Source organism: Piliocolobus tephrosceles, chromosome 1 (assembly GCF_002776525.5).
Source record: "Piliocolobus tephrosceles isolate RC106 chromosome 1, ASM277652v3, whole genome shotgun sequence".
Classification (NCBI taxonomy): domain Eukaryota; kingdom Metazoa; phylum Chordata; class Mammalia; order Primates; family Cercopithecidae; genus Piliocolobus; species Piliocolobus tephrosceles.
In genome coordinates, this window is record NC_045434.1 from 36033224 (window position 1) to 36048790 (window position 15567).

Here is a 15567-nt window from a genome sequence, read left to right on the forward strand (position 1 = left end):
GCTTGGTGCAGAGATGAGTTCAATTCCTGGATATCCTTGTTAACTTTCTGTCCCGTTGATCTGTCTAATGTTGACAGTGGAGTGTTGAAGTCTTCCATTATTATTGTATGGGAGTCCGCTTGGTGCAGAGCTGAGACAGGCAGGTTTCCTTGAGCTGCTATAGCTCCACCCAGTTCGAGCTTCCCAGCGTCTTTGTTTACCTACTTAAGCCTCAGCACAGGCGGGCACCCCTCCCCCAGCCTCGCTGCTGCCTTGTGGTTAGATCGCAGACTGCTGTGCTAGCAATGAGGGAGGCTCCGTGGCCGTGGGACCCTCCTGGCCAGGTGTGGGTATAGTCTCCTGGTATCCCGTTTGCTTAAAGCACAGTATTGGGGTGGGAATTACCTGATTTTCCAGGTGTTGTGTGTCTCAGTTCGCCTGGCTAGGAAAAGGGATTCCCTTCCCCCTTGCGCTTCCCAGGTGAGGCAGTGCCTCGCCCTGCTTCAGCTCTCGCTGGTCGGGCTGCAGCAGCTGACCAGCACCGATTGTCCGGCACTCCCCAGTGAGATGACCCCAGTACTTCCGTTGAAAATGCAGAAATCACTGGTCTTCTGTGTCGCTGGCGCCGGGAGTTGGAGACTGGAGCTGTTCCTATTCGGCCATCTTGCTCCGCCCTCCCATGCTGTTCTCTTGAGATCTGATGGTTTTATATGCATCTGGCATTTCCCCTGTCTGCATCCACCCCTGTCTTTCCTGCTGCCTTGTGAAGAAGGCACTTGCTTCTTTTTCCCCTTCTGTCATGATTGTAAGTTTCTTGAGGCCTCCCCAGCCATGTGGAACTGTATATCAATTAAGCCTCTTTTGTTTATAAGTTACCTAGTCTTGGCCAGGTGTGGTGGCTGACGCCTGTAATCCCAGCACTTTGGGAGGCTGAGGTGAATGGATCACTTGAGGTCAGGAGTTTGAGACCAGCCTGGCCAACGTGGTGAAACCCTATCTCTACTAAAAATACAAAAATTAGCTGGGTGTGGTGGCAGGCATCTGTAATCCCAGCTACTTGGGAGGCTGAGGTGGGAGAATCACTTGAACCTGGGAGGCGGTGGTTGCAGTGAGCCGAGATTGCACTGCTGCACTCCAGCACGGGTGACAGAGTGAGACCCCACCTCAAAAAAAAAAAAGTTACCTACTCTTGGGTAGTTTCTTTATAGCAGTGTGAGAATGGAGTAATACAGGAAATTGGTACCGGAAGTGGGGTACTGCTATAAAGTTAGCCTGAATATGTGTAAGCCACATTGGAACTGGATAATGGGCAGAAGTTGGAATAGTTTGGAGGGCTCAGAGGAAGACAGAAAGATTTGGGAAAGTTTGGAACTTCCTAGACACTTGTTGAATGGTTTTGACCAAATGCTGATTGTGATGTGGACAATGAAGTCCAGGCTGAGCTAGTCTCAGATGGAGATGAGAAACTTACTGGGAACTGGAGTAAAAGTTACTCTTGCTATGCCTTAGTAAAGAGGTTGGTGGCATTTTGCCTCTGCCCTAGAAATCTGAGGAACTTTGAACTTGAGAGAGATGATATAGGGTATCTGGTGGAAGAAATTTCTAAGTGGCAAAGCATTCAAGAGGAAGCAGAGCATAAAAGTTTGCAAAATTTGCAGCCTGACCATGAGATAGAAAAGAAAAACCCATTTTCTGAGGAGGAATTAAAGACAGCTGCAGAAATTTGCATAAGTAATGAGAAACTGAATGTTCATAGCCAAGTCAGTGGGGAAAATGTCTCCAGGGCGTGAGAGATCCTCAGAGCAACCCCTGTTATCACAGGCCTGGAGGTAAAAATGGTTTCATGGGTCAGGCCCAGGGCCCCCGCTGCTCTGTGAAGCCTCTGGACATGGCACCCTATGTCCCAGCCACTTCAGCTCCAGTCGTGGCTAAAAGGGGCCAAGGTACAGCTTGGGCCATTGCTTCAGAGGATGATCTTGGGCCTGTGGGTGCACAGAAGTCAAGAATTGAGGTTTGGGAATCTCCACCTAGATTTCAGAGGATGTATGGAAATGCTTGGATATCCAGGCAGAAGTCTGCTGCAGAGATGTAGCCCTCATGGAGAACCTCTGCTAGGGCAGTACAAAATGGAAATTTAGAGTTGGAGGCCCCACACAGAGTCCCCACTGGGGTCTAGTGGAGCTGCGAGAAGGGGGCCACTGTCCTCCAGACCCCAGAATGGTAGATGCATCAACACTTTGCCCTGTGCACTTGGAAAAACCACAGACACTCAACACCAGCCCATGAAAGTAGCCAGGCGAGGGGCTGCACCCTGCAAAGCCACAGGAGTGGAGCTGCCCAAGCCTGTGGGAGCCCACCTCTTGCATTAGCATGACCTGGATGTGAGACATGGAATCAAAAGAGATTATTTAGAAGCTTTAAGATGTAATGACTGGCCTGCTAGATTTCAGACTCGCATGGAGCATGTAGCCCCTTTGTTTTGGTCAGTTTCTCCCATTTGAAATGACAGCATTTATCCAGTGCCTCTACCCCCATTGTATCTTGGAAGGAACTAACGTTTTTTTTATTTTACTGGCTCATAGGCAGAAGGGACTTGCCTTGCTCAGATGAGATGTTGCACTGTGGACTTTTGAGTAAATCCTGAAATGAGTTTAGACTTTGGGGACTGTTGCAAAGGCATAATTGGTTTTGAAATGTGAAATTATATGAGATTTGGAAAGGGCCAGGACAGAATGATATGTTTTGGCTCTGTTTCCCTACCCAAATCTCATCTTGAATTGTAATCCTCATGTGTTGAGGGAGGGACCTGTAATTCTCACATGTCAAGGAAAGGAGATGATTGGATCATGAGGGCTGTTTCCCCCTGCTGTTCTCATGAGAGTGAGTTCTTATGCGATATGATGGTCTTATAAGCATTTGGCATTTCCCCTACTTGCACTTCTCTTTTTCCTGCTGCCTTGTGAAGATGTACTTGTTTTTCCTTCCCCTTCTGCCATGATGATAAGCTTCCCGAGGCTTCTCCAGCCATGTGGAACTGTGTGTCGACTAAACCTCTTTTGTTTAAAAATTATCTAGTCTAGGGTATTTCTTTATAGCATTGTAGAATTGGACTAATATAATATTACAAGCCAAAAATACATTGTTATAATTATAAATTTACCATCTGTCATCATTTCTATCACCCATTAGAGTTTGCTTCCATCCACCTCTTCTGTGCTGTTTTGACATATATATTATACATATATTACATTTTTATGTTATAGGCCCAACAATACATCATACATTATTTTATACAAGTTCTTTAATCAGTTAAGAAATAGAAAATAAGCATTCATATTGTCTTTTAAAATTGCATAATTTTCTTTACACTGCCTTGTTTTTTGTGTAGATTCTAATTACCATCATCTGTGGTCATTACTTTCAGCCTGAAAATTTTCCTCTAGGATTTATTGTAAGGAAAATCTACTAGCAACAAATTCTTCAGTTTTTTTAAAAATCTGGGGCAGTCTTTATTCCACCTTCATTTTTGGAACATATGTTTGTTGGATATAGGATTCTTGGTTGACACTTTTCTTCTTTAGGCAGTATGAATATGTTATCCTGCTACTTTTTGGCCTCTATTGTATATTCTGAGAAGTCAGCTGTTAATCTTATTGGAACTCCCTTGTAAGTGATGTGTTGTTTTTCTCTTGCCACTCTCAAGATTTTCTCCTTATTTTGACTTCTAGCATTTAAATTCTCATATATAAGTTTGTAGACCTCTTTGTGTTTATCTTACATGGAGATTGTTAAGCTTCTTGAATGTGTTATTGTTTTTCAATAAATTTGGAGAGTTTCAGCTACTGTTTCTTTCAATATTTTTATGTATTTTCTTTTCTCTACTTCCAGTACTCCCTTTATGTGTAAGGGTGTCCCATATTTCAAGACTGTTTTCCTGTCTCTTCATTCTTTTTCTCTTTATTCTTTGGCTTGAATAACTTCCACATATTTATCTTCAAGTTCAATTCTTCTCTCTTCTGCCAGTTCAAATTTACTGTTGAGCCCTAGTAGTGACTTTAAAACATTTTTCAGTTATTGTTCTTTTTCACTTTAAAATTTTCATTTATTTCTTTTTTCCAATTTACATTTTTAATTTCTATTCTCTTATTTGCTACAACATTGTTGTAATACCTTCCTTTGCTTATCTAATCATGGATTTCTTTAGTTCTGTGAACATGAACTAACATGTGTTACTTCATTTTCACATTGCTGATAAAGACATACCCAAGACTGGGCAATTTACAAAAGTAAGAATTTTAATGATCTCACAGTTCCACATGTCTGGGGAGGCCTCACAGGAAATCATGGTGGAAGGTGAGAGGCACATCTCACATGGAAGCAGACAAGAGAATGAGAGCCAAGTGAAAGGGATTTCCCCTTATAAAACCATCAGATCTCATGAGACTTATTCACTACCATGAGAACAGTGTAGGGGAAACCACCCCCACGATTCAATTATCTTCCACTGGGTTCCTCCCAAAACATGAGGGAATTATGGGAGCTACAATTTAAGATAAGATTTGGATGGGGACACAGCCAAACCATATAATTCTGCCCCTGGCCTCTCCCAAATCTCATGTCCTCACATTTCAAAACCAATCATGCCTTCCAAACAGTCCCCATAAGTCTTAACTCATTTCAGCATTATCTCGAAAGTCCACAGTCCAAAGTCTCAGCCAAGACAAGGCAAATCTCTTCCACTTATAAGCCTGTAAAATCAAAAGCAAGTTATTTATTTCCTAGATAGAAAGGGGGTACAGATATTTGGTACATACAGGCATTCCAAATGGGAGAAATTGGCCAAAACAAAGGGGCTACAGGCTCCATGCAAATTCAAAATCTAGCAGGGCAGACAAATCTTAAAGCTCCATAATGATCTCCTTTGACACCATGTCTCACATCTGGGTCACGCTGATGCAAGAGGTGGGTTCTCATGGTCTTGGGTAGTTCTGCCTCATTGGCTTTGTGGGGTACAGACTCCCTTCTGGCTGCTTTCATGGGCTGGGGTTGAGTGCCTATGGCTTTTCCATGCATGCTGTTGGTGGATCTACCATTCTGGGATCTGGAGGACAGTGGCCATTTTCTCACAGCTCCACTAGGCAGCACAACAGTGGGGACTCTGTGTGGGGGTACCCACCTCACATTTCCCTTCTGCACTGCCCTAGCAGAGGTCTCCATTAGCACCCCACCCCTGCAGCAAGCTTCTGCCTGGACATCCAGTCGTTTTCATACATCCTTGAAATCTAGGCTAAGGTTCCCAAACCTTGATTCTTGGCTTCTGTGCACCTGCAGGTTCAATACCATGTGGATGCTGCCATGGCTTGGGGCTTGCACCTTTTGAAGCCATGGCCCCAGCTGTACCTTGGCCCCTTTTAGTCATGGCTGGAGCAGCTGGGATGCAGGGCACCAAGTCCCTAGACTGCACACAGCAGAGCAGTCTGTGTGCTCTTCACGGGCCTGGCCCATGAAGCCATTTTTTCCTCCTAGGCCTTCAGGCCTGTGATGGGAGGGGCTGCCCCAAAGGTTTCTGACATGACCTGGGGACATTTTCCCCATTGTCTTGGGGATTAACATTTGGCTGCTCATTACTTAAGCAGATTTCTGCAGCTGGCTTGAATTTCTCCTAGAAAATGGGATATTTTTCTCTCTTGCATTGTCAGGCTGCAAATTTTCTGAACTTTTATGCTCTGTTTCCCTTTTAAAACTGAATACCTGGCTGGGTGTGGTGGCTCATACCTGTAATCCCAGCACACTGGGAGGCCAAGGCAAGTGGATCACCTGAGGTCAGGAACTTGAGACCAGCCTGGCCAACATGGTGAAACTCAATCTCTACTAAAAATGCAAAATTAGCGGGGTGTGGTGGCACATGCCTGTAATCCCAGCTACTCAGGAGCCTGAGACAGGAGAATCACTTGAACCTGGGAGGTGGAGGCTGCAATCAGCTGAGATCATACCATTGCACTGCAGTCTGGGTGAGATAGAGACTCTGTCTCAAAAAATAAAAAATAAAATAAATAAAAATAAAACTGAATACATTTAACAGCACCTAAGTCACCCCTTGAATGCTTTGTTTCTTAGAAATTTCTTCCACTGGCTGGGTGCAGTGACTCACGCCTGTAAACCCAGCACTTTGGGAGGCCGAGATGGGTGGATCACCTGAAGTCAGGAGTTCGAGACCAGTCTGACCAACATGGAGAAGCCCTATCTTTACTAAAAATACAAAATTAACCAGGCATGATGGTGGATGCCTGTAATCCCAGCTACTTGGGAGGCTGAGGCAGGAGAATCTCTGGAACCCGGGAGGTGGAGATTGTGGTGAACTGAGATTGCGCCATTGCACTCCAGCCTCGGCAACAAGAGTGAAACTCCGTCTCAAAAAAACAAAACAAAATATGGAAAAAGGCTGGGTGTGGTGGCTCATGCCTGTACTCCCAGCACCTTGGGAGGCCAAGGTGGGCGGATCATGAGGTCAGGAGATCAAGACCATCCTGTCTAACATGTTGAAACCCTGTCTCTACTAAAAATACAAAAAATTAGCTGGGTGTGGTGGCTCATGCCTGTAGTCCCAGCTACTCGGGAGGCTGAGGCAGGAGAATGGCATGAACCCGGGAGGCAGAGCTTGCAGTGAGCCGAGATCACGTCACTGCACTCCAGCCTGGGTGACAGAGGGAGACTCTGTCTCAAAAAAAAAAAAAGAAAGAAAGAAAGAAAAGAAAAGAAAAGACAAGAAAGAAGGAAGGGAGGGAGGGAGGGAGGGAGTGAGAGAGGAAGGAAGGAAGGAAGGAAGGAAAGAAATTTCTTCCACCAGATAGTCTAAATCATCTCTCTGAAGCTCAGAGTTTCACAAATCTCTAGGGCAGGAGCAAAATGCCGCCAGTCTCTTTGCTTAAACATAACAAGAATCTTCTTTGTTCCAGTTCCCAAGATGTTCCTCATGTCCATCTGAAACCACCTCAGTCTGGATTCCATTGTCCATATCATTATCAGCATTTTGGTCAAAGCCATTCAATAAGTGTCTAGGAAGTTCCAAATTGTTCCACATTTTCCTCTCTTCTTCTGAGCCCTTCAAACTGTTCCAGCCTCTGCCTGTTACCCAGTTCCAAGGTCACTTCCATATTTTTGGGTATATTTACAGTAGCGCCCCATTCCTGGTACCGATTTTACTATGTTAGTCCATTCTCATGCTTCTGATAAAGACATACGAGAGACTGGGTAATTTACAAAGGAAAAGGGGTTTAGTGGACTCACAGTTCCACATGGCTGGGGAGGCCTTACAATCCTGGTGGAAGGTGAAAGGCACATCTCACATGGTGGCAGATAAGAGAAGAGAATGAGAGCCAAGTGAAAGGGGCTCTTCACCTTATAAAATCATCAGATCTCATGAGACTTATTCACTACCACGAGAACAGTATGGGGGACACCATCCCCATGATTCAATTATCTCCCACTGGGTCCCTCCCACAACATGAGGGAATTATGGGAGCTACAATTCAAGATGAGATTTGGGTGGGAACATAGCCAAACCTTAGCTACTTTGAAGTTGAGGTCTGATCAGTCTCACAGGCAGTTTCTGTTGCCTGCCTGGTGTATATTTCATACTTTCTTGTTTCTTTTCATGCCTTGTAAGGTTTTTGTTGTTGTTGTTGTTGTTGTTTTTGGTTTTTGGATACTGGACATATTAGATAATATACTGTAGCAACTTTTGTTGCTACCCCCTTCTTCCTTGTCTTAAGTCCCTGATCTTGCTCTCAAGAAGGTGCAGTTTTTGGGTATGCATACTGTCACCCTGCAGTGACAGTTGTGTTTGTCAAGGTTCGCTTCTTTTTCTTTGACCACACCAAACTGTTAAACTTCACTAATTATTGTTTTCAATAATTCTCTGGGGCATATATTGCTCTAAAACTACTTTCATGTAATTTGGGCTCCTTGGCAAGAATAATTCCTGAGATCAGTGTTTGATCTTGTTCTGAACCCAAGTGGCCTTCCCTCAATTGTCTCAGTCCCTGGTTCTCTCCTGCAAACTAGTTAACCTACAGTTTAGCCTCTATCTTGAATCTCCACTGAACTGCATTTCACCAAACCTCCACTGTTCTTGAAAGCACCCTTAGATTTGAACGTCTTCAGGCTGTGTTGCAAATGAAGTTAGTTTATTTGGGATAAGATTAGGAGCTTTTTAATTTTCTTTTCTTTTTTTTTTTTTTTTGCCTTCTTCTACCTCCAGGCAAAATATCTGAGCTAGGATTCTGGAGCAGGGGGTAGGGACAATGGTAAGCTTTTCTCTGAATGACACTCACACTGTCAGAGCTGAGCACTCCTTAGAGGGGAAAGTAGCAGCCTGAGGTCTTCTTGGATTGCCTCTCATGGAATTGAACCACTGCCTTACAAGCCCAGACAATCAGGGACCCATGATTCTCAGCATGCTATGCATAGGGTAGAGTCTTTACTCTATAAATAGGGGCTGGGTGGAAGAAGACAACCCCTACTTGTTACCTGCATTTACCCAGTACCTAGACTCATCAACAGATAGCTGGAGGCAGTATAAAAATCCATGATGTCCTGTTCCTCCTGAGAAGAAAGCCATCTGATTGGGAGCTGGAGGGTTAGGGAGCTCTGTGTTCTTGGCTACAGCATTCTGAAATGGAGTTGCTGCCTCACTGAGCTAAGGAGAGGAGGGAGCAGTCATGGTTCAAATACCATAGATTATTGCCTTTCTTACTGAATCTTCACAGGTTTTCTTGAATAGATGTTTTTGGAACTTCTCCATGGCACCATATTTAGAGGCTTTAAGTGGTGTATTTTAAAAAATAATTGTTACCAGTTTCACTGGGGTGGAGGGCAGTGGGGAGGGCAGCCTTGCTCCTCACACTATCATGCTGGAAGTAATTCATTGAGAGGATTTTAAAATTCATTCTTCTCACATAGTACTAGCCTGGAAGTAAATGTAAAGGGTGTAGGTTTTTACAGTAGAGAGCTAATATTGAAGGTATGATCTGCTTTTTCCACAGTGCATCTTGCTACCTACGTGGGGGTTAGGAAAGCTTTGTCAGTGAGTAAACTATCATACCAGAGAATTCAGGGCTTTGATTCCCCTTTCCTGAGTTCTCAAGCAATTGTCAACATCTAAGTTTACAATACCCAGCCAAATAATACTCTTTCTCATAGCTGATAGTTATATTTATCTTTTAAATCAGCCAATCACTTTTATTTTACTTGATTTTTCCTTCAGGGTACTCCAAGCATACATACTTAACATGATTCAACAATGGCTTTTGAAGATAGGCAATGAAATTAACAATGGTAACATTGAACTTCAGCGCCACGTATGTACTTGTAAGGATTTTTGATGTTATATTTTGCCTCGGCTGCAAATTTCTTCGAGGAAAAACAAAGTTCTCCCTATTTAAATGAAGCAGGAGGTTGAGAGGGCAAAATAGAAGCTTGTATAATAATTTCTCAAATAGTTTTCAATGGATTTTTTAAAGCAGAATGTTTCTGCCTCTGGAATGGAGTTTTGGAATTGAAGAGTCAAGGAGCAAATATGTTAAGCTGGAAGTATGGATTCAGGCAATCCACAGGCTTGGGAAAAATTCCTCTGATAACCAAAATGAATAAGAAAAAGGGTAGCAGAGTGTTTGTCACATGGTGGGACTTAATAAATGTTTGTTGAACGAATTTAGGAAGAATATTCCAGCACTGTTGGTATCTGATGGTGCTGCTACATTAATGCCTTCTTTGGCAAAATGCTTGATTTACCATTAGGGTTTTATCTCCATGGAATCATATGCTCAATTTGGTATTTTCCAGAATTTAATTTTTATAGTATAGGGTCACTTAGAAAGTGCCTTTATATACCTCAATTGTAACACTGCATTGTTATCATTAATCTGTGTAGAAAATTTGCAAGATTGTAAATTCTATGAGGAATGATGTGTATCCTGTGTATCCATATTAACTCTTATTAATATTTAGAAACAGAAAAGTTGGATATAGGAGACAAGATGGCTGACTAAATTCAGCCAGGAGAAACGTCTGCCACTGAGGGACTAGAAGATCAGAAAGACTGGTGCACTCCAAGCATATCTTTAGAGGGAAGGCATTGAGAGCGGAGGAGGGAAGATACAGATGCTGGGCTAAAGGGGGAGGAAGCTGGAAACCCTGCATAGGGATACCACACACTGGGACTCCTTGCTGGCCCCCAATGACTCTTGGGGAAAAAGTGAGCTAAGCAGGTGAGAAGTGACCTTCTCTTGACATAGGCATCTGAAATTCAGACAGCAGGAGATCCCAGGACCCCCACAGTCACTTAAGCTGGCAGAGAGAGCTGCTTAGAGAGGTGGTAGGGGTGGCACTCCAGCCAGTGGGGAGCCTGGAGGGTTTGGTTGCGGGAGCATCTCTAGTGGAGCACAGTCGGGATGCCTATCCCCCAATGCCTGCCTTGCTCCTCTAGGAGATATTAGTCTTAGGGGAACTATCAGACCTGAACAATACAGGGCCAGTTTCACCTAAGCACCCCCATCTTGTGGACTCTCCCAGGACTCCAGCCTGACCATGCCTATTTGCAGTGCAGCCTTGGATGCCCGGCTGAGGTGCCTCCCAGGGGCCTGCATCATGTACCTGTACCTCCTGTACCTGTAGACCATGCCTGACCATTGGAGAGCTCCAGCAGAGCATCCCCCACTAACGAGCACCAGCCCGCCCATGTACTCTACCCATCACAGCCTCCCCAATGCCATTTGCCAGTGTGCACTCACCCATGACCATCCCCTACATTGCTTTGCTAGTTTGGGTGCATGTATTCAGAACTTGCCCCTCCTTCCCAGCCAGCTCACATGTGCACATGCACCCTACCATGCCAACTGCTGCCACTGTGAGTGCATCACACTACCCACCCCATAACCAATGCAAAGGTATGCAAGGAGACCAGTGGCCCCACACCCTGTGCTGCACTGCCATTGCCATTGGAGTGTTCATGGGTACAGAGACTGCTAACCTCGTGCTTGCCAGTGCTCCGCCACTGTGCCAACACTGCTGCTGGCATGAAACTACACATGGATACCAGCAGACCTGCCTCCCACCTGTGCGGCCACTGCTGCCTTTGTGACTATGTGCACAGAGGTTACCAGTCCTGCGCCTGCCAACACTCTGCCCCCATGCTGATGCCACCACCAGTGTGAACATGCACAGGGACATTGGTGGGCTACTCCCTGCAACATGCTATACTGCTACCACTGCAAATGTCCACATCCCTGCCCTCATTAGTGCCCCACCACAGCTGATGAGCATGCACCCTGCTGCACTGCTGCTGCTCCTGGCGTGTGTAAACAAGCACAGATCCCACTGTCACCACCTAGTGAATTGCTTTGGCTGACATCACCCATTGGAGTGTTGTGACTAGTCGTCTGGGAACTCCTTGGCTCTTCCAATACAGTAGGTTCCTAACCTCGAGGGGCCAGATTACAAAGCTGAGGACCTGATCCCAGACCCTAGAGTTACAGCATGCAGTCCAGGAGGCCTAAGCTGAGCCTTGGACCCCTAAAATCTTCCAGAAATGAAGCAGGTTGACTGAACCCACCTTACACCAGAATCAAACTTCCAAGGGTGTCAAAGAGGAGGAAAGAGAAAAGAAAATTCATTCTAAGGACAGCAACTTCAAAGACTGAAGGAACATCAGCTCACAAAGATTAGAAAGCACAAGAACTCTGGCAACTCAAGAATACAGAGTGTCTTCTTACCTCCAAACGACCACACTGTTCCCCAGCAATGTTTCTTAACCAGGCTGACATGACAGAAATAGAATTCAGAATATGTATAGGAACAAGGATCATCAACATACAGGAGAAAGTTGAAACTCAATCCAAAGAATCTAGGGATTACAATAAAATGATACAGGAGCTGACAGATGAAATGGTCATTATAGGAAAGAACCACCAGGCGTGGTGGCTCACACCTGTAATCCCAGCACTTTGGGAGGCTGAGGTGGGTGGATCGATTGAGGTCAGGAGTTCGAGACTAACTGGCCAACATAGTGAAATCCCATCTCTACTAAAAATACAGAAAATTAGCTGGGCATGGTGGTGGGCACCTGTAATCCCAGCTACTCAGGAGGCTGAGGCAGGAGAATCGCTGGAACCTGGGAGGTGGAGGTTGCAGTGAGCCAAGATCGTGCCATTGCACTCCAGCCTGAGCAACAGGAATGAAACTCTGTCTCAAAAAAATAAAAAATAAAAAAGAACCAAACTAATCTGACAGAAATGAAAAACATACTACAAGAATTTCATAATGCAATTGCAAGTATTAACAGCAGAATCAACTAAGTTGAGGAAAAAAATCTCAGAGTTTGAAGACTGGCTCTCTGAAATAACTCAGACAAAAATAAAGAAAAAACAATAAAGATGAATGAATAAAACCTCTGAGAAATATGAAATTATGTAAAAAGATCAAATCTACAACTCATTGGCATTCCCGAAAAAGACAGAAACCAAGCAATTTTGAAAGCATATTTCAGGATATCATGCACGAAAATTTTCACAACCTCGCTAAGGGGGCCAAAATTCAAATTCAGGAAATGCAGAGAGTCCCTGAAAAATACTACAAAAGGAGACTATCCATGAGACACATAGTCATCAGATTCTCCAAAGCTGAAATGAAAGAAAAAATGTTAAAGGTAGGTAGAGGGAATGGGCAGGTCACCTACAAAGCGAACTCCATAAGTCTAACAGCAGATATGTCAGCAGAAATCCTACAGGTCAAAAGAAATTGTGGGCTTACATTCAGCATTCTTAGAAAAGAAATTCCAAACAAGAACTTCGTATCTAGCCAAACTGAGCTTCATAAGCAAAGGAGAAATAAGATCCTTTTTAGACAAGCAAATGCTAAGGGAATTTTTTGTGACCAGATGTGCCTTATAAGAGGTCCAGAAGAGAGTGCTAAATATGGAAAAGAAAGACCATTACCAGCCACGACAAATACACGCTTAGGTATTTACACTACTATAAAGCAACCAAACAAGTCTGCATAGTAGCCAGCTAACAATATGATGACAGGATCAAATCCACACATATCAATACTAACCTTGAACATAAATGGGCTAAATGCCCCAATTAAAAGGCTGGTGAGGTTTTGGGGAAAAGGGAACTCTATAGACTGCTGGTGGGAATATGTAAATTAGTTCAGCCATTGTGGAAAGCAATTTGTCAATTTCTCAAAGAACTTAGAATTACCATTCTACCTAGAAATCCCATGATTGGCTCATACCCAAAGGAATATAAATCATTCTACCATATAGACATGTGCACTCATATGTTCATCATAGCATTATTCACAATAGCAAAGACATGAAATCAACCTAAATGCTCCATCAATGGTAGACTGGGTAAAGCAAATGTGGTACATATTCACCATGGAATACTGTGTACCCAAAAAAGGAATGAGATCATGTACTTTGCAGCAATATGGATGGAGCTGGAAGCCATTATCCTAAGCAAACCAACACAGGAACAGGAAACCAAATACCACATATTCTCACTTATAAGTGGGAGCTAAACATTGAATACATATGGGCACAAAGAAAGGGAAAACAGACACTGGGGCCTACATGAGGGTGGAGAGTGGGAGGAGGATGAGGATCGAAAACCTACTTATTGGTTATTATTCTTATTACCTGGGTGATGAAATAATCTGTACACCAAACCCCCACAACGTGCAATTTACCTGTGTGACAAACCTGCACATGTACCCCTAAACCTAAAATAAAAGTTAAATAAAAATAAATACAGAAAAGTTTGTCTGGGTTTTCACTCACCGTTCATTTTCTGTCCTGATCCATGTTCTTACCTCCAGTTTTTTTGTTATTGTTTTTCCTTTGCCTCCTTACTCTATTTTACCCGTGCTGCTTGGCTGTCTAAAAACTGATCTCTGTTTGTTTTTTATCATGATTTTTGGTAATGGTTCAAAAAGCTGATTAAACAAGCTTCATGATGTTTTATAATTGCAGGTTTAAATTGCAGATTAAACTTGTGATTATAAAGTTATTTGAAGTTTGCTTCTAAATTCAGTTTCCTTCAATACTAATTTTTAATGGCGGTCATTGCTGAAATGATAGCTTAGAAAGAAACATGAATCCAAATTGAAGAAATACATCAGTGGCTGTATTTATTAAATTATAATATTCACTTTTCATTTCCATCAATCAGGCCAGGCGTGATGGCTCATGCCTGTAATTTGGCACTTTGGAAGGCCAAGGTAGGAGGATTACTTTAAGCCCAGGAATTTAAGACCAACCTGGTCAACACAGCAAGACCTCACCTCTACAAAAAATAAAACAATTAGCCAGGCATGGTGGCATACACCTATAGTCACAGCTACTTGGGAAGCTGAGGTGAGAGGATCACTTGTGCCTGGTAGGTCAAGGATGCACTGAGCTATGATTGTGCCACTGCACTCTAGCCTGGGAAACAGAGCAAGACCATGTCTCAAAAAAAAAAAAAAAAAAAGAGAGAGAGAGAAAGAAATTTCAATTCCATCCATCAGTTATGCAAAAGTTTTTTTTTTAATTAACTAGTAATTTTTTCCATCTATCATAATGTTAATCAGTTGTTCTTACAGTTGTCCAAAACATTATTCAGTATAGCATTCCTATATTTTAACAAAGTGTTCCCAGTCAGTTGAAATGCTGTATTTCTAAGATTTTTAAAAAGATGAGAAACATACTTCCAGATTTTTTATATATATAGATTTTAGACTTTTAAAAGGTGAGCTATGTATCATTTTTAGCAACAAACTCACACCAAGATGGAAATATTTCCTCCTGTCCATTTTCAAAATGACCTCTCCATAGTGTAAGTTTCTTTTGCTCATTGTTAAATTTCACTTATATTTGGAAGGGACAAATTAAGTGTGTGTGTGTGTGTGTGTGTTTATAGAGATGGGGTTTCACCATATTGCCCAGGCTGGTCTCGAACTCTTGAGCTCAGGCAATCCTTCCACATTGGCCTCCCACAGTGCTGGGATTACAGGCATGAGCCACCATGCCCGGCCTGCTTTTTATGTATGATGTATGTATTTTGAGACGGAGTCGTGCTCTGTCACCCAGGCTGGAGTGCAGTGGCGCATTCTCAGCTCACTGCAACCTCTGCCTCCTGGGTTCAAGCAATTCTCCTGCCTCAGCCTCCTGAGTAGCTGGGATTCAGGTGCATGCCACCACACCCGGCTAATTTTTGTATTTTTAGTAGAGACAGGGTTTCACCATCTTGGCCAGGCTGGTCTCGAACTCCTGATCTCATGATCCACCCATCTCAGCCTCCCAAAGTGCTGGGATTACAGGTGTCAGCCACCATGCCTGGCCTATTTATTTCTTAATATCAGCTAAGAAGTGGCTAATTAATCACTTGTTATCCCTGAAAAGATTAGTAAATTTGGAAGAAGTCTTTTCATAAAAGAAAAGCAGTTAATTCATCTTAAAATTTCTTTTAAGAATTTTATATAAGAATCACAGTAAATCTATATTTTAGTACAAAAATTATATTTACTTTCCATCTCATTAAAAAGAAT

The 15567-nt window shown here is 43.2% G+C and overlaps 1 protein-coding gene across 1 annotated transcript in view; it reads left to right on the top strand.

Annotated features, from left to right (window-relative positions):
• AXDND1 (axonemal dynein light chain domain containing 1) overlaps positions 1–15567 on the top strand; it is a 185197-nt gene that overhangs the window by 109354 nt on the left and 60276 nt on the right. The window contains exon 20 of the mRNA XM_026447899.1: positions 9245–9338. Within this exon, the coding sequence (XP_026303684.1) occupies positions 9245–9338 (94 nt within the window). The remainder of the gene's footprint in view (positions 1–9244; positions 9339–15567) is intronic.